At 42.2% G+C, this 20,295-nt stretch overlaps 1 protein-coding gene across 1 annotated transcript in view; it reads left to right on the top strand.

The window, feature by feature from the left end:
- Positions 1-20,295, top strand: part of nid1a (nidogen 1a) — a 164,409-nt gene that overhangs the window by 78,223 nt on the left and 65,891 nt on the right. The window contains 3 exon segments of the mRNA XM_063039515.1: positions 1,222-1,350; positions 5,017-5,160; positions 14,564-14,686. Of these exon segments, the coding sequence (XP_062895585.1) occupies positions 1,222-1,350; positions 5,017-5,160; positions 14,564-14,686 (396 nt within the window).

The following is a 20,295-nucleotide window of genomic DNA, read 5'->3' on the forward strand; positions in this document are numbered from 1 at the left end:
ATACACAGCGATCTGTGGTAATGAATTCCACAGATTGACCATCCTGTGCCAAAGGAAATTCCTCTTCATCTGTGTTCTAAAGGGACGTCTTCTATTCTGAGGTTGTGTCCTCTGGCCCTCGACTCTCCCAAAATCTCCATTTATTTGGGATAATTTGGAATTATTCCAGACCTCCCCTCCTAAACGATGGAAGTTGCCTCCCAAGGAGGGTTACGAGAATGATCCCAGGAATGACCGGGCTGACATATGAGGAATGTTTGGCTCTGGGCCTGTATTTACTGGAGTTTAGACGAATGGAGGGGGGATATCTCATTGAAAATTATTGAATATTGAAAAGGCCTAGATAGGGTGGACGTGGAGAGGATATTTCCTATTGTGGGGGAACCTAGGACCAGAGGGCACAGCCTCAGAAAAGGACGTCTCTTTAGAAGAGATGAGAGTGGTGAATCTGTGGAATTCATTGCCATAGACAGCTGTGGAGGCCAAATTATTGGTTATACAATGCAAATGGTTGCTGTAACTGAGGAGCTTGAGGTGGATGAGCTGTGAAGAGCTGAAAAATAAATTCACTGCAGTTTACCATAAGACATGGGAGCAAAATTAAGTAATTAGGCCCATCGAGTCTAGTCCGCCATTCATTTTTTGGCTGATTTATTAACCCTCTCAACCCCATTCTCCTGCCTTCTGCCCATAACCTTTGGCAGCCTTACTAATTAAGGAACCTTCGCTTCAAATATATCCCAAAACTTGGCCTCCATTGCCATTTATGTCAACGAATTCCACAGTTTCACCACCTTCTGGCTAAAGAAATTCCTCCTAACCTCTGTTCTAAAGGGACATTCTGAGCCTATGCCTTCCGGTCTCAGACTCCCTCACTTCAGGAAACATACTCTCCACATCTACCCTACCCAGGCCTTTAAATATTCAATAGCTTTCAGAGAGATCCCCCTCATTCTTCTAAACTGCAGGTAGTTCAGGCCCAGTTCCATCAAACCTTCCTCATTCCACTTTCTTTCCTGGGATCATTCTCGTAAAACCCCCTCTGGACCCTCTCCAATACACATCCTTTCTTAGATAAGGGCCCAAAGCTGCTTTTAATACACGCAAGTTAACCTTTAGGGAATCTTGCACAAGGACAGAGCCATGTTGAAATGTTGATGAGTGAGCATTTTCTTTGTGAATTATCTCTGGCCTAAAGTTTGTACTGCTGTGGCTTTGCAGATGTTGATGAATGCAGAGACAACCCCTCAATTTGTGGGAATTATGCCGTTTGTAACAACCAGCCGGGAACCTACCGATGTGAATGCTTCACAGGCTATCAGTTTGCAGACGATGGCCGAACCTGTGTGGGTGAGTTAGACCTGTTCATCGCAATACCTTCTTTGTAATTCCTTGAGATTTGTTTAGGAAAGTCTTTTGTATTTCTGCAGAATGTCATAGCCGTTCTTTCTATATAACGTTTTTATTTGTAAATCTGGTGTTCAGAACTTCAAATAGTGAAGGACTGTAGGGATCTTGCTGAGGACTTCCCAAAGCTGCTGTTATAAAACCAAACAACAGGAATTCTGCAGATGCTGGAAATTCAAGCAACACACATCAAAGTTGCTGGTGAACGCAGCAGGCCAGGCAGAATCTCTAGGAAGAGTCAGGACTACCTATCCTGACGAAGGGTCTCGGCCTGAAACATCGACTGCACCTCTTCCTAGAGATGCTGCCTGGCCTGCTGCGTTCACCAGCAACTTTGACGTGTGTTGTTATAAAACCAGTTTGGCCTATTTGAGTTTCCACACATGCCATTTGGTCTGAAAAATGCAGCAGAGACTTTCTATCGACTAATGGACTCTATGTTAAAAGACTTCGATTTTCTTTTTGTTTACCTGGATAGCAAGCATGTTGCCAGCACATCCAAAACTGAACACTAATCACATCTCCGTACACTTTTGAAGCGGTTAAACCAACGTGGGCTGATTATTAACCCTGCTGAATGCCAGTTTGGGTTGTCTACCAATGCGTTTCCAGGCCACCGCTTCTCTGAAGAAGATTTGATGCGCCCGCCATCAAAAGTCATTGCTATTATGGACTTCCCACTGCCCCGCAATGCCGAAGCACTGCAGGAGTTTTTTGGAATGGTGAATTTCTACATTTTATTCCACGAGCTGCTGAACCTGTGCTCCCCTGGTATAGTGCCCTTTAAAAGCAGAGCCCCTAACTGCAAGCTGGAGGGGTCAGTGGACATGACCTGAGCCCTTGATGATACCCAACGTGCTCTATTGAACGTGATGCTCCTGGTGCACCAACTCCCCAAGACACCTCGAGCCGTCACTACTAAGGCCTCAGATTATACTGTGGGCACTCTGCATGAACAGTTGGTTGGAGGCGTGTGGCAGCTGGGGACTCTGCCAACCTGCCCCCCACCAAGAGGAAATCCAGCACCTTTGACCACAAGCTTCTCAGTTTCCAGCTGACTGTCTGCTATTTTGGTTTTCTACTGGAGGGTCAGCATTTGTTGACCATAATCCCCTCATGCATGCACCGACCACAGCGTCAGACCCTTGGTCTTCACAGCAGCAACCCCACCTGGCCTACATTTTGGAATTTAAGGCTGGCATGCAGCACATCAATGGGAAAAATAATCAAAGTCAAAGTCTGTCCTGAGCCTTTGTGGCCCATCAGGCTGGTGCTTATGCCGGTTTCTGGGAAAAATAATGCTGTGGCTGATTGCCTCTCACGGCCTGTCGTCATTGTCGTACACATGGTATTAACTATGCAGGCATGGCTGCCGATCAAGCTACTGACCCAGAGGTTCAGACTAACAGGACAGCGCTCACAGGGCTGCAGCTGGCTGACGTCAGGTTTCTCTCCTGGGCAGTGTCTGAACCAGTCACCCTCGCCCAGAGTGCCTGCATACCGAAGGCGTACTGCTTTTAACTCCACTCACAGCCTCTCACATCTGGGCGGGTAGGCTTCACAGGAACTTTAGAGTTTGTGTGGCATGGCTTAGGAAGGATGTGCATGACTGGAGTGCAACCTATGTTGTGTGTCAGTGGGCAAAAGTTAACCGTAACTTTTGAGCAAGGTCTCAGCACATTTGTACATGTCACTGTGGATTTGGTCGGTCCTCTTCACAAATGCCCCCCCCCACCCCCCAGCGGTTTCATGCATCGCCTTACCACCGTGGACTATATCACCAGGTAGCCAAAGGTTGTCTATCAAGTGTCGACAGTGGCTGCAGACATGGTCTGGGCATTCATCAACACCTGGTTTCTTCAGTTCTCATCCCATCTGATATTTCTTCCAATCATAGTCCCCAGTTCAACAGATGATCGTCTCCCGTGGATTCTACTAGGGCTCAGAACAGCTGCAAAAGAGGTCCTGCAGACCTCTGTAGCTGAGTTGGTGTACAGGCAGCCACTACAGGTGCCAGGTGATTTTATTCCTGATACCACAGCTGCCTGGTCGGTGTCTCAGGAGCATTTTGCCCTGCTCAGTAAACTCAATTCTTTTAAACCTGTTTCTACCTCCCATCATGGTGAACAGCACTCTTGGGTTCCAGTTGACCTGTGTTCTACCTCATTCGTTTTTGTCCACCATGATGCACATCAACACCCCCTCAAGTAAGAGAAATAATTTAGCTGCATTGACCATGGGGGAAAAAAAATTCTTTTTCCTATTTCCCATTCCAGCCACCTCCAACTCACATCTTCCCTAATGTGGACATTGCATCTACAGTTAATCCTGTTCTCTCTACACACTTCCCAGCATTAATAATTGGATACCATAGTATCCAGTACAAATGCTCTTTTAGTGAAGGGAATCATGTATTCTACATGTGTCTCCGACAGATGAGCTAACTGTGCACAAATGGGTGATCAAATCAAGGGAAGTCAAGACTAATGTAAAAACAAAAGAGAGGGTCTGCAACAAAGCAAAAATTAGTGGGAAGACAGAGGATTAGGAAGTTTTAAAGAACCTACAGAGAGCAACTAAAAGAATCATTAGAAGGGAAAAGATGAAATATGAAAGCAAGCTAGCAAATAATATCAAAGTGGATAGTAAAAGCTTTTACAAGTATGTAAAAAATGAAAGAGAGATGAGAGTGGATATTGTACTGCTAGAAAATGAGGCTGGAGAAATAATAACAGGAGACAAAGAAATGGCAGATGAACTAAATGAGTATTTTGCATCAGTCTTCATTGTGGAAGACACTAGCAGTGTGCCAGATGGTGTAGTGTGTGAAGGAAGAGAAGTGGGTGCAGTTACTATTACTAGGGAGAAGGTGGTCAAAAAGCTGAAAGACCAAAGATACATAAGTCAGCCGGACCAGATGAACTGCACCCTCAGGTTCTGAAAGCAGCAGTGTTAGAGATTGTGGCGGCATTAGCAATCATCTTTCAAAAATCATTGTACTCTGGCGTGGTGCCAGAGGACAGGAAAATTGCAAATGTCACTCCACTCTATAAGAAAGGAGGAAGGCAGCAGAAAGGGAATTATAGATCAGATAAAACTAATTGATCATAAACCACAATGTTCCTGTATAAGTGTGTCAACCTCTTCTATATGGTGGTGTGCTGGAGCAATGGCATCTATACGGGTGATGTCAACAAATTTAATAAACTGGTTAATAAGGCTGACTCTGTTATAGGAGTCAAACTAGACTCACTGGAGGCCGTGGTAGAACAAAGGACCAAACAGAAAATCCTGACAATTCTGAACAATGTTTTGCATCCTCTGCATGCCTCCTTAGTAATAGACTAAGACAACTGTGCTGCTCCAAAGAGCGGTACATGAGGTCATTCTTGCCTTTCAGCCATTAGACTCTATAATAAGTCAACCTATAACCGGCGAAGTGATGACCCCTTCCTGATAGACTGTTCAAGGTAAGTGATTCTTTATTCTTTCTTACTTCTTTTCTAATATTTGTATATATGTGCACTTATAATGCTTCTGTGACACTGTAATTTCCTTTGGGATCAATAATGTATCTACCTAATACTCAAATATTACTAAAACCTGTAGCTATTCAGCGTCCTGAAAATCCATGCCAAGCTGGAACTCACGACTGCGACTCTCCCGAACGGGCTCGTTGCATCTACAGAGGGGGTTCAGACTACACGTGTGCCTGTTTACCAGGGTTCTCTGGAGATGGAAGATCTTGTGTCGGTATGTCATATCCTACTTTCCTTAAATAACTCGTCGAGTTTTTCCTCAATTTATGTATGGACTGAAGTCTAAGTGAGGTGGTCAGGTGATGTGTTTATTCTGTTGATCTGGGAGTCTGGCCAGGACAGAGTATTTTTTGGACACCTGCAAACCTACTTTTGCAAGTTCCCTTAAAGGCAATCAAAACCACTGTGCAAAACTTATATGAGGAGTTCAGTGAAGACTGATAAAGCTTAACTTTGTTTGTCACATCCTTCAAAATATACAGAGTAGTGTGCTGTTTGTCAGTGAGGATGGTGCTGAGTGGCCAGTAAGTGTCGCCACGTGCATGGTGCCAACGTAGCATGCCCACAAGTCACTAACCCTAACCCTAACCCTTGCAGTTTTAGAATGTGGGATGAAAGTGGAGCACCCAGGGGAAACCCGCGCAGTCGCAGGGGAAATATACATCCTCTTTATAGCGAGCAGCATGAATTGAACCCCAATCATACAGCTGACGGTGTTGTGATTGCACTAACTGCCCCTAATGCTGCTGAACTGCCCCTTTGATATATTAATTAGAAACCCTGTAAAGAGGGCAAAGGCTCACCAAGCGTTGAAACAAAACTGAAAAAAAATCCATAAACTGCAGCTGCTGAAAACCTGAAATAAAATCAGAGAATGGTGGAAACTCTCAGCAGGTCAGGCAGCATCTGTGCAGACAGAGATAATATTTCTAGTTGATAATAGTTCTCCATAATTTTGGAGAAGCCTGGTTATTGAACTAGTACAGATATGTTGGGGGGGGGGCGGGGGGTGGGAGGATGGGAAAAATGAGAAGATAACACAAGGAAAAATTAATTAACGAAATAAAAGAAGTTATAAGCAAGGAAATGATAACAGAATAAGTGGAGAAATAAAAGCTGTATACAGTGAGATTGAAGGAACTTCCCTTCAACATTTCAATTCTTGAAACAACCTGCTCAACCCTAATCGCTACAGTTTAGCAACACTATTACCAAAAATGGACCTTGTTTTGTTCTAATTGTGTTCTTTCTTGTAACAATATTCTCAATATTATTTAGCTATAATTTATTTTTTTTTTATATTCACATAGTTTGTCTTATGCACTTTGGTTGTTTTCTATTGCATTTCTTTGTATCTACTGAGAATGCCCGCAAGAGAACGAATCTCAGAATTGTATATGGTGACATATGTGTACTTTGATAATAAATTTACTTTGAACTTTGATCTTTTGAAAAATTGCCACTTTTATGATGCTCTGTGCCTATGATGCTGCTGTAAGGTTTTTACTGCACCTGTGCAGAAATGTACTCGTGCATCTGACAATAAACTTGACTTTGACTTTGAGTTGTATGTATGGGAGATGCCAGGGAGATCTGAAAAGAGGAGCTACAATTGTTCCCTTCAGAAAGGGAAAATCGATTGCAGCAGTGTGGAGAGATGGAAGTAATTAATCCACTCCCAAAGACGATAAAGATTAGTGTTATTAGCTTTCTTTATTTGTCACAAGTACTTCGAAACATAGTGAAACGCGTCATGGATGTGTTGGGACAGGCCACAAGTGTCGCCATGCTTCCAGCTCCAACATAGCATACCCATAACTTACTAATCCTAACCATCTGTCTTTGGAATGTGGGAGGAAACCAGAGCATCTGGAGGAAACCCATGCGGTCACAGGGGAGGACACACAAAGTCCTTATAGACATTGGTGGGAATTGAACACCTTGTCACCAGCACTGTAAAGCATTATTCTCTCCGCTATGCTGCCCTGGCGAAAGTACGATGATCTTGCAGAGGCACAGTGATGGGCTTGATTCTCTACCTTTGGGATTAAAAACTAAAAAGAGCTCAGAACATGCCTGGAATTTTGTTGCAAGTTTCTGAAAGTACATCATCTGGGATTTCTTCTGACTAACAGCAGGCAAGAGGTGTATTGTTGTAACTAAATGAAACACCAGCCTGTGTTCATTTTTAAATTTTGTTTGATGCTTACTATGCACTTTGCTAACTGGAATTGTTTCAGTACATGGAAAATAAGAAATGCTATGTGGGGCTGTGTGACAGCGTAACAGTTAGTGTAACACTTTACATTGGCAGCAATAAAGATTGAAGTTCAATTTCCGCTGCTGTCTATAAGGAGTTTATACATTCTCCCTGTGACAATGTGGTTTTAGAGTTCAAAGTAAATTTGTTACAAAGCACATACTATATATGTTACAATATACTACCCTGAGGTTCATTTTCTTGCAGGCTTTCACAGTAGAACAAAGAAATACAATAGAATCAATGACAAACGACACACAAAGACTGACGATGACCAATGTCCACAACAAGACAACCTGTTCAAATGCAAAATAATAATGACAAATATATGTCTTCTCCAGTTTCCTCCCACCTTCCAAAGGGTTAAGTTTAGTAAGTTGTGAGCATGCTATATTGGCACTAGAAGCATAGCAACATGAGGACTTCCCCAGCTCATGCCCAGACTCTGTCAGTCATTGACACAACACGTCTCACTGTATGTTTCCTTTTTTTTTTGTAATTTATTTTTTATTGAAGTTCATCATCAAACAAACATTTCCATAAGATATATTTCAGATATTGTACATATATATCATATAGTCATATTTGCCACAAATCTCCACATAATATTTATCTGAGCTATACACTTATAGGAAAGAGAGGAAAGAAGGAACAAGCAAAAGGAGAAAACTGTACAAGTAGAGAGTGTTTTTTTTTACAACATATTCATTGATTTGTGAGAATAAAATCAGGCCTATAAGGTGTTATGCAGTTGAACCATTTTTCCCAGTATGAATAAAATTGTTCCAACTTATGATTAACAGATAGAAACACAGAAACATAGAAAATAGGTGCAGGAGTAGGCCATTCGGCCCTTCGAGCCTGCACCGCCATTTATTATGATCATGGCTGATCATCCAACTCAGAACCCCGCCCCAGCCTTCCCTCCATACCCCCTGATCCCCGTAGCAACAAGGGCCATATCTAACTCCCTCTTAAATATAGCCAATGAACTGGCCTCAACTGTTTCCTGTGGCAGAGAATTCCACAGATTCACCACTCTCTGTGTGAAGAAGTTTTTCCTAATCTCAGTCCTAAAAGGCTTCCCCTTTATCCTCAAACTGTGACCCCTTGTTCTGGACTTCGCCAACATCGGGAACAATCTTCCTGCATCTAGCCTGTCCAATCCCTTTAGGATTTTATACGTTTCAATCAGATCCCCCCTCAATCTTCTAAATTCCAACGAGTACAAGCCCAGTTCATCCAGTCTTTCTTCATATGAAAGTCCTGCCAACCCAGGAATCAATCTGGTGAACCTTCTTTGTACTCCCTTTATGGCAAGGATGTCTTTCCTCAGATTAGGGGACCAAAACTGCACACAATACTCCAGGTGTGGTCTCACCAAGGCCTTGTACAACTGCAGTAGCACCTCCCTGCTCCTGTACTCGAATCCTCTCGCTATAAATGCCAGCATACCATTCGCCTTTTTCACCGCCTGCTGTACCTGCATGCCCACTTTCAATGACTGGTGTATAATGACACCCAGGTCTCGTTGCACCTCCCCTTTTCCTAATCGGCCACCATTCAGATAATAATCAGTTTTCCTATTTTTGCCACCAAAGTGGATAACTTCACATTTATCCACATTAAATTGCATCTGCCATGAATTTGCCCACTCACCCAACCTATCCAAGTCACTCTGCATCCTCCTCACAGCTAACACTGCCACCCAGCTTTGTGTCATCCGCAAACTTGGAGATGCTGCATTTAATTCCCTCATCCAAGTCATTAATATATATTGTAAACAACTGGGGTCCCAGCACTGAGCCTTGCGGTACCCCACTAGTCACCGCCTGCCATTCTGAAAAGGTTCCGTTTATTCCCACTCTTTGCTTCCTGTCTGCTAACCAATTCTCCATCCACATCAATACCTTACCCCCAATACCGTGTGCTTATAAGTTTGCACACTAATCTCCTGTGTGGGACCTTGTCAAAAGCCTTTTGAAAATCCAAATATACCATATCCACTGGTTCTCCCCTATCCACTCTACTAGCTCTGCTGTTATCTTCTCCATTTTGTAAACGTCCATTATAATTTCCATCCATACATTTTAAAGTTGGGCTCTCCTGTGATAACCATTTCCTGGTAAGGGTCTTTTTACCAGCCACCAGCAGTACGTTCTTTAAATATTTATCTCTTTTCAGCCATTCTTGAGGTACATACCCAAAATATATGGTCTTACTTTCTAAGGGTATTTCACATTTAAAGATGTCTTGTAGGGCATTGTGTATCCCTCTCCAATAGTCTTTGATAACGGGGCATTCCCAGAAAATATGATAATGGTTTGCATTTTGATTTCCACAATTTCTCCAGCAAACAGGGAGGTTACTATCATAATGAGATTTCTGAGAGGGCGTAATAAAATATCTTATCAAGGTTTTCCATCCGAACTCCCTCCATTTCTGTGAACGGGTACACTTCCATTGATACCTCCATATTATTGTCCATTCTTCCTCTGATATTATTATCCCTCCTTCCTTCTCCCATTTTGTTTTAATGTATGAAGTCGAATGTGTTTTAGGATTTGACAAACCCTTATACACGCTTGAAATGATTCTACTACCGTTATCTGAATTATATGCTTTTCTAAAAAGCTCTATCAAACATGTACTTGCCTTTGTTACATTTTTAACCCTCCTATTAATATATTGTCGCATCTGTAAATACCGATAAAAGTCTTGCTTTTCTAATAAGTGTTTCTCTTTAAGCATTTCAAAACTGAACAGTGTTCCTTCTTTCATTATATTGCAAAGAAATGTTATTCCTTTAGCTATCCAGTCCTTAAATCTAGCATCCAGTTTATTCGGCGTAAAATCCAAGTCATATGCACACCATTCAAGAATTGCAATATCTCCCTCTAGTTTATATTCTTTTATAATAGTTTTCCATATTGTAAGAGTCCATTTCATCTATGGGTTATCAATAGTATTTATGTAACTTTGTAGATTGTTATCAGCCAAAATTACCTGTATGGGGATGGGAAGAATCTCCTCCTCAATATTTTTCCATTGAGTGTCATATGATGGGTTGCACCAACATATCACGGCTCTCAACTGTGCTGCAAAATAATAATCTCTAAGAGAAGGTAGGCCCCAGCCCCCCTTTTCCTTGGGTAATTGCAAAGTTTTGAGATGAACTCTAGGTCTTTTACCTTGCCATATATATCTTGATAACATTTTGTTCCATTCATTGAATTGATTTTGATCAATCTCTATTGGTAGGGTCTGAAAGAGGTATAATAGTCTGGGCAGTATATTCATTTTAATAGATTAAATCCATGAACTGAGACTAAAAAAAGGAATTAGGTTCCATCTTGTTAGATCTTCCTTAATTTTTTTATATATTTTATTAAATATGGGATTTCCCATTCTGACATGTCTATCCACAGCCTCCTCTACTGTAAAGATGAAACCACACTCAGGTTGGAGGAACAACACCTTATATTCCGTCTGAGTAGCCTCCAACCTGATGGCATGAACATCGACTTCTCTAACTTCCGCTAATGTCCCACCTCCCCCTCGTACCCCATCCGTTACTTATTTTTATACACACATTCTTTCTCTCACTCTCCTTTTTCTCCCTCTGTCCCTCTGAATATACCCGTTGCCCATCCGCTGGGTCCCCCCCCCGCCTTGTCTTTCTTCCCGGACCTCCTGTCCCATGATCCTCTCATGTCCCTTTTGCCTATCACCTGTCCAGCTCTTGGCTCCATCCCTCTCCCTCCTGTCTTCTCCTATCATTTTGGATCTCCCCCCCCCCCCACTTTCAAATCCCTTACTCACTCTTCCTTCAGTTAGTCCTGACGAAGGGTCTCGGCCTGAAACGTCGACTGCACCTCTTCCTACAGATGCTGCTTGGCCTGTTGAATTTCACTTAGTTTATTTTTGTTATCATTTTTGTTCTTGGATCCCTAATTCTATGAATTGTATTTTCTGCTATCTTTTTTTCAGTTTCCACGCCAGTATTTTCATAGACTTAGGTCCACTTTCATAATGTCTCTGTTTAAGAAACATTAAATTTTTCTTGATTTCTTGCGTAGCCAAACTATTATTTTATTCCTAACTTAAAAAATTTCCTCTAATGTATCCTGTGCCAAATTCAACTTGTGTTTTTTTTTCTAGTTTCTTTAGCCTATTTTGTAATTTCTCTAATGTTTTATTCCTTATTTTTTTCTTATATGAAGATATCGCTATAATTTTCCCTCTTAAGACAGCCTTCAGAGTATCCCATAGAATGGGTGGTGAAACCTCGCCATTATCATTGAATTCTCAGTAAAGACCAATTTCTTTTTAAATTTGTTCCTTAAAGTAGGGATCATTGAGTAGACTTGAATTTAGTTTTCAAATAGTATTCTTTGGTTGTAGGTCAAAACCGACAGATAAATATATTGGTGCATGGTCACTTGCATTTATTGTTCCAATTCCACAGGTGTTTATTTTGACCTTGTCTTTTCCAAATGTTATGAAATAGTCTATTCTTGTATATACAGAATGGGGGACAGAATAATGAGTGTAATCCCTTCTGTCGGGGAAAAGGTCCCTCCACATATCAATTAGACCAACATCCTCAAAAAGTGTATTAACTTTCTTATGTAAGGATTTTGTTTCATAGGTTTTTCTATTGGAAGAGTCTAACTTTAGTTATAATTGTAAATTTAAGTCTCCCCCACATATCAGGAGACCTTCTGTTTCTGTTACCATAATATTAGTAATTTTCTGGAAGAAACCAATATCACTTCCTGGGTGTGTGTATATATTCAATAAAGTAACTGGATTTCCATCTATATTCCCCCTTACCAGAATATATCTGCCCTCCTTATCTCCCATTTCAAATACTTTTTCAAAATTTAGCTTGCTTGAGATAAGAATAGCAACTCCTCTTCTATGTCCTGATTTATATGAGCAGAAAAACAAACTAGTGAAGCCCATTCTCTTTAATTTTCCATGGTCATTATCACTTAAGTGAGTTTCCTGTAAATATATTACATGAGCTTGTTCTTTTTACATTTTGGATAGAATTTTACTGTGTTTGATTGGATTTAACAGCCCATTGACATTAATTTTTACTTTGTCCCTCGCCATGTGTATTTATCTGTCAATATATTATTGAAATTAGCAGAATAAAACTTAATCGATCTACTCCCTGAACAAATAAGAACCAAGAAACGCGAATAACAAAAAAAAAGGCAACAAAGGTGTGATTCCAAGGCTGAGGTCTCAAGTAGATGACCCTGGGTTGGGCTAGAGGAAACGCTTAGCTGTGGGGGATAGCCCCTCCTGCCTGTGAGTTGAGGGCCCCCATTGCAGTACCCATAAAAGTAAGTGAACAAATCTATCTCCATTACACAGAAAAGATTTCCCTGTGTATCTCTTCCATATATATATATATTCTATTTAGATGGGGAAAAAGGAGTGAATGAATGAATTAAAAAAAATTGAGTAATATAAAATCCACATTATAATAAGTATTTCTTGAGATAGGTATAGCACTGTCTATTTTTGCTTCTGTTTAGCTTATCAACACTTTTAAAGTTAGCCAAACCTTATGGCTCTTCTGGAGGGGGTGAGGGCTGTCTTCTGAAAACTCAGTCTCTTCCTGATATTCGTCTCTCGCCCTCCTCCTGTCCCCTGCCTTCTCGGTTCTCTTACTATTTCCCAAGCAGATCGGGATAACTGCTCGGCCAGGCTTTCCCTTGGTTTGACTACGCTAATGGGCAGTCCTCTGTTCTTCATGTCTGTAGCTGCCTCTACCACCGTCTGATACGGTTGCATTCCATCTTCATAAAACACTCGCAATTTAGCAGGGTACGGAGTTTGGAATCTAATCTTTCTTTGCTTTAATATTCGCTTTACTGCAGAGTATTCCTTACGTTTCTGCAGGGGGGTAATCTTGATCGAAATATATTAGTTTCCCGTTCAAAAACTCCCTCTTCTTACCCTAGGCCCTTCGTAGAATCTCTGCCTTGGTATTGTATCGAAGGAATCTAATTACTATTGAGCGTGGCTTATCTTCTCTGTCTCCAGTAGGCCTCGGGACGAGCACACGATGCGCCCTCTCAATTTCAAGCTCCGTAGTGGAGGGAATCTCCAGTGTATCCCGCAGCAACTTTCCTTCAAACTCCATCATAGACAAACCCTCCGCTCCTTAGGGAGCATTGTATATCCTGATAATTTTACGTCGTGATCTTCCCTCCCAGTCAAGCAGCTTACTTTCTTGTTGATTTAGTATTTTTATCGTCTTATTTGGTATCCGTTCCACGTTTTGCACGCGATCTTCCACCTTCTCAATTCGTGTGTCTGCCACCGCTAGTTTTTTGATTTGACTTTGGCGAACTCTGACTTGATATCATTTAGTTGATATTTTGTATCTTTTTGGAATCCCCGTATCGCTTCCAGAATTGATATCATATTTGCTGCTTCGCCTGTACGAGGCCCATCGTCAGCCTCGCTACCATGCACTCGTTGCATCCCTCTCATCCACAGGCTCCGCAGAGATGCTTTTTTTTAATCTCCATTCTTTTTCCCCATTCTTGCCCCCCCTTATCAATTCAGATATTTTCGAAAGATCTTATGTTTGATGGATTAACGGGGCAAAATATTTGTTGTTTCGGAGGAGCTATTGATTTAAGCTGCCATTCTGGATGATGACGTCACCGGAAAAAACCTCACTGTATGTTTCAGTGTTTCAATGTACATGTGACAAATTAAGCTAATCTCTCTTAAAGAGAAAATGAATCGTTGCTCAGGGAAGTTTTGCTTCAGTATCAGTTATTGAAGACCAGTGTATTGGCTGGGCATTGTGGCTCAAGCACTGGTGGGAAAGAAGGTGATCCAATTTAGATGCTTGGAAAGATCAGAAATGATAGATTGAGAGAAACTATTTTCTGTTGTGGGAGAGTTTAAAATAAGGAGGCCTCAACTCCAAAACGTCAACTGTTTATTCTTCTCTATAGATGCTGCCTGATCTGCTGAGTACCCCCAGCACTTTGTGTCTGTTGCTCCAGATTTCCAGCACCTGCAGAATCTCTTATGTTCTCTATTTTAAGGAATAATATTAGGAAGCATTTCTTCACACAGGGTCATGGAACTCTGAAATATTAACCCCATCTCCAGAAAGCTGGGGAGGGTTCAGTGTTGACAGAGGAAATAAAAATGTCAACACCGATATTGATAGATTTTCATTAGGTAGGGTTTAGGAAGCAAACACAGGTAGATAGAGTTAAAATGCAATTAACCAGGATAGAGTCTAATGGCAAAACAGCATATGTTAGAGTCACGTATTGCACTCCTATTAAACAAACTTGCTTTCCTTCTCAAGATATTGATGAATGCCAGCCAGGTCGATGTCACCCATATGCTCAGTGCTTTAATGTCCCTGGAACTTTCAGATGTCAGTGTGCCCCTGGTTATCAAGGTGACGGGTTCCAGTGTTCAGCCTCAGGTAAGAGCCTGATGTTGGCTGCTTCTACCTTAAAATTATCACCAATTATTTCAGTGCTTCAACCTTTTGAAGTTAATGTAACTCATGTGCCCGTCTTTATTTTTAATTCTGCAGTTTGTCTTCTTTTGCACGCTGATCGTCTGTCTTGATGTATAGTTTTTCGTAAAATTCTATCGTACTTCTTTACTTTCCTGTAAATGGCTGCAAGAAAATGGATCTCATGTTAGTATATGGTAATATATATGGATTTATGTTAATAAATTTACTTTGAACTTTGATCTTAATTACGTCAATCAGAAAGCTGTTAAATTCTGTTCCACTTGAGATCCTCTGAAAGTTATTGGAGATATTTTGCTTCTACACAAATTTTCATAACCTTTGAATTTTACTGACTTGGCCAACAGCCTCAAGGATTTTGCCTGTCCCAAAGAGTTCCTCATTTTACAAGAGTCACACTTTAAGTAGAAATGCCTTGCTTATGCTATGTGTTCAAGAAAAAATGGTTTTCATTTCTAGAAACTTGAAAAGTTCCAGTATTGAAAATGGAAGTCCACCATCTTTCAGCTGGCTGGCATTATAGAAACATAGAAAACATACAGCACGATACAGGCCCTTCGGCCCACAGAGCTGTGCCGAACATATCCTTACCTTAGAATTACCTAGGCTTACCCATAGCCCTCTATTTTCCTAAGCTCCATGTATCCATCCAGGAGTCTCTTAAAAGATCCTATCGTTTCCACCTCCACCACCACTGCTGCCGACAGCCCATTCCACGCACTCACCACTCTCTGTGTGAAAGAACTTACCCCTGACATCTCCTTTGTACCTACTTCCAAGCACCTTAAAACTATGCCCTCTTGTGCTAGCCATTTCAGCCCTGGGAAAAAGCCTCTGACTATCCACACAATCAATGCCTCTCATTACCTTATACACCTCTATCAGGTCACCTCTCATCCTCGGTCGCTCCAAGCAGAAAAGGCCGAGTTCACTCAACCTATTCTAATAAGGCATGCTCCCCAATCCAGGCAACATCCTTGTAAATCTCCTCTGCACCCTTTCTATGGTTCCCACATCCTTCCTGTAGTGAGGCAACCAGAATTGAGCACAGTACTCCAAGTGGGGTCTGACCAGGGTCCTATATAGCTGTAACATTACCTCTTGGCTCTTAAACTCACGGTTGATGAAGGCCAATGCACCGTATGCCTTCTTAATCACAGAGTCAGCCTGCGTAGCATCTTTAAGTGTCTATGGAAAGGACCCCAAGATCCCTCTGATCCTTCACACTGCCAAGAATCTTGCCATTAATGCTATATTCTGCCATCATATTTGACCTACCAAAATGAACCACCTCACACTTATCTGGATTGAACTCCATCTGCCACTTCTCAGCCCAGTTTTGCATCCTATCAATGTCCAGTTGTAACCTCTGACAGCCCTCCACGCTATTCACAACACCCCCAACCTCTGTGTCATCAGCAAATTTACTAACCCATTCCTTCACTTCCTCATCCAGCTCAGTTATAAAATTCATGAAGAGAAAGGGTCTCAGAACAGACCCCTGAGGCACATCACTGGTCACCAGCCTCCATGCAGAATATGACCCATCTACAACCACACTTTGCCTTTTGTGGGCAAGCCAGTTCTGGATCCACAAAGCAATGTCCCCTTGGATCCCATGCCTCCTTACTTTCTCAATAAGCTTTGCATGGGGTACCTTATCAGATGCCTTGCTGAAATCCATATACACTACATCTACGGCTCTACCTTCATCAATGTGTTTAGTCACATCCTCAAAAAATTCAGTCAGGCTCATAAGGCATGACCTGCCTTTGACAAAGCCATGCTGACTATTCCTAATCATATTATACCTCTCCAAATGTTCATAAATCCTGCCTCTCAGGATCTGCTCTATCAACTTACCAACCACTGAAGTAAGACTCACTAGACTATAATTTCCTGGGCTATCTCTACTCCTTTTCTTGAATAAAGGAACAACATTCTCAACCCTCCAATCCTCCAGAACCTCTCCCATCCTCATTGATGATGCAAAGATCATTGCCAGAGGCTCAGCAATCTCCTCCCTCGCTTCCCACAGTAGCCTGGGGTACATCCCGTCCAGTCCCGTTGACTTACCCAACTTGATGCTTTCCAAAAGCTCTAGCACATCCTCTTCCTTAATATCTACACGCTCAAGCTTTTCAGTCCACTGCAAGTCATCTCTACAATCACCAAGATCCTTTTCTGTAGTAAATACTGAAGCAAAGTATTCATTGAGTACCTCTGCCATCTCCTCCGGTTCCGTACACACTTTCCCACTGTCACACTTGATTGATCCTATCCTCTCATGTCTTATTCTCTTGCTCTTCACATACTTAGTCATAGTCATAGTCATAGACACACTTTATTGATCCCGGGGGAAATTGGTTTTCGTTACAGTTGCACCATAAATAATTAAATAGTAATAAAACCATAAATAGTTAAATAGTAATATGTAAATTATGCCAGGAAATAAGTCCAGGACCAGCCTATTGGCTCAGGGTGTCTGACCCTCCCAAGGGAGGAGTTGTAAAGTTTGATGGCCACAGGCACAAATGACTTCCTATGATGCTCTGTGTTGCATCTCGGTGAAATGAGTCTCTGGCTGAATGTACTCCTGTGCCCAACCAGTACATTATGTAGTGGATGGGAGACATTGTCCAAGATGGTATGCAACTTGGACAGCATCCTTTTTTCAGACACCACCATCAGAGAGTCCAGTTCCATCCCCACAACATCACTGGCCTTACGAATGAGTTTGTTGATTCTGTTGGTGTCTGCTACCCTCAGCCTGCTGCCCCATCACACAACAGCAACATGAGAGCACTGGCCACCACAGACTCGTAGAACATCCTCAGCATTGTCCGGCAGATGTTAAAGGACCTCAGTCTCCTCAGGAAATAGAGACGGCTCTGAACCTTCTTGTAGACAGCCTCAGTGTTCTTTGACCAGTCCAGTTTATTGTCAATTCGTATCCCCAGGTATTTGTAGAATGCCTTGGGGCTTCCCTTTATCCTGTCCACCAAGGCCTTCTCATGGCCCCTTCTGGCTCTCCAATTTCATTCTTAAGCTCCTTCCTGCTAGCTTTATAATCTTCTAGATCTCTATCATTACCTGGTTTTTTTAACCTTTCATAAGTTCTTCTTTTCTTCTTAACTAGATTTACTACAGCCTTTGTACACCACGGTTCCTGTACCCTACCATCCTTTCCCTGTCTCATTGGCACGTACCTACTCAGAACTCCTCGCAAATAACCCCTGAGCATTTGCCACATTTCTTCCGTACGTTTCCCTGAGAACGTCTGTTTCCAATTTATGCTTCCAAGTTCCTGCATGATAGCCTCATATTTCCCCTTACTCCAATTAAACATTTCCCTAACTTGTCTGTTCCTACCCCTCTCCAATGCTATGATAAAGGAGATAGAATTGTGATCACTATCTCCAAAATGCTCTCCCACTGAGAGACCTGACACCTGACCAGGTTCATTTCCCAAAACCAGATCAAGTACAGCCTCTCCTCTTGTATGCTTATCTACATATTGTGTCAAGAAACCTTCCTGAACACACCTAACAAACTCCACCCCATCTGGAAAATTAAAATCTCCCACCACAACAACCCTGTTATTATTGCACCGTTCCAGAATCTGTCTCCTTATCTGCTTCTCGATGTCCCTGTTACTGTTGGGTGGTCTGTAAAAAAAAAAATGCAGTAGAGTTATTGACTCCTTCCTATTTCTAACTTTCACCCAGACGCTCCATAGACAAACCTCTCCATGGCTTCCTCCTTTTCTGCAGCCGTGACACTGTGTTCTGGAGTGGTTGTGTGATTGTTCATTGTAAATTTGCTGTTACTAAAGAGATTTGTTCCAAATCACAGCTGAGTTCATTGCTTTGCAGAGCCTGGCAAGTTGCTGTGGTAGCTTGCCAAGTGAGTCAGCTGTATAGTTTATGCATCATTTCATGACCTGGAGTCCACAGCATGAAACCATGCTCACACTGGTCATCCCGTCATCCCATCAAGACTTTGAAATAGTCTCCCAATTAGAAACATTCTGCCTGATCTCTTGCCAGCACCTGGCATTTTTATTTTCTTTTCAATTATTCATCTGACTTCCTTCTGTAGGTTGATTTTCGAACAACATAAAACACAACCAAACACAACATACCAGGCAACTACAGCAAAACAAGCCCCATTCTTCACTCCCTCCTACTCAATCTGCTCATACAGTCCTCCAATGCCAGGACAGGCCTTGAGTGGAGTCAGACTTCGCGGAGATTCGCAGACTTGGGGCTCCAGCCAAGGGGCCTCAACTTCTGATCGATCCTCGGGCCTCAGCATTGATCCCAGATTCTTCAGTCTAATTAAAAGATTAGTTTTGTTTGTCACACATACACTGAAACATACAGTGAAATGCATGTTTTGCGTCAGTAACCAACAGGACTGTGCTGAGGACTGTTAATAACTCGCTATCTTCGTCTAATAACACTCACTTTGCCTTCTGCACCTCTGGCAATGGCCTTAAATCTGTTTCTACTGGTTACGTCGTGAATCAGTGAAAGCAGTTTCTCTATTAAAATCTCCTTATAAGGGTGTAGGCTTTTACTGGGTATTGAAACGACTCCAGATTAATACATTCCTTAAAAGGGAGTAGGCTTTTACCATTTTTACACCGTAAAAGATTCAAGATTTATTCATCACATGTACATTGAAGCATACAGTGAAATGTGCCAGTTGTGTCAACAGCCAGCACAGCCGAGGATGTGCTGGCGGCAGCCGGCAAGTGTTGCCACTTAGCACGCCCACAGTGCTTGGCAGAACAACACAACACGACAAGCAAGAAGGCAGCTGCAGCGAAACAAGCCCCGTCCCTCCCTTCCACAGTCACACAGTCCTCCAACCCCACAACAGCTTGTCTTCGGCCTGCAGTGGATATTGACCTGGATTCACAGACAATGGGTTTTCAATTTCCTCAGCAGACTCTGGCATTTGCAGAGGTTCACAGACTTGGGACTCCAGTCAACAGGCCTCACCCTCAACTTCTGGACTTCCAATCAACCTGGGAATGGAAAGGTTAATGAATACAGAGGGTCTGATGGCCCTGGGCCCGTATTCGCTGGAGTTTAGAAGAATGACGAGTGATCTCATTGAAACCTATTGAATATTGAAAGGCCCAGATAGAGTGGATGTGGAGGGGATGTTTCCTGTAGTGTGGTGTCTCGGACCAGAGGGCACAGTGGGTGGAGATAATGAATGGGGTTATATTTTGATTTTCATGACAGAAAAATTAATCCAAGTGCCTCAGATTTCTTGGAATGTTTATTTTAGTTATTTAGAGACACAGCGTAGTAAGAGGCCCTCCCGGCCCAGTGAGCCCAATTACCCCCATGTGACCAATCACCCTACTAACCCGTACATGTTTGGAATGTGGGAGGAAACCAGAGCACCCAGAGGAGACTTATGAGGTCACAGAGAGAATGTGCTCTTGATGCTGTAATGTTAAAAGCACTGGAAAGCACAGTTCACATCCTGACCCTCAATTATGCCCTCGTAGCTTTTGTTTGAAAGAAAGCATT

Source organism: Mobula hypostoma, chromosome 2, assembly GCF_963921235.1.
Source record: "Mobula hypostoma chromosome 2, sMobHyp1.1, whole genome shotgun sequence".
In the NCBI taxonomy this organism is placed as follows: Eukaryota; Metazoa; Chordata; class Chondrichthyes; order Myliobatiformes; family Myliobatidae; genus Mobula; species Mobula hypostoma.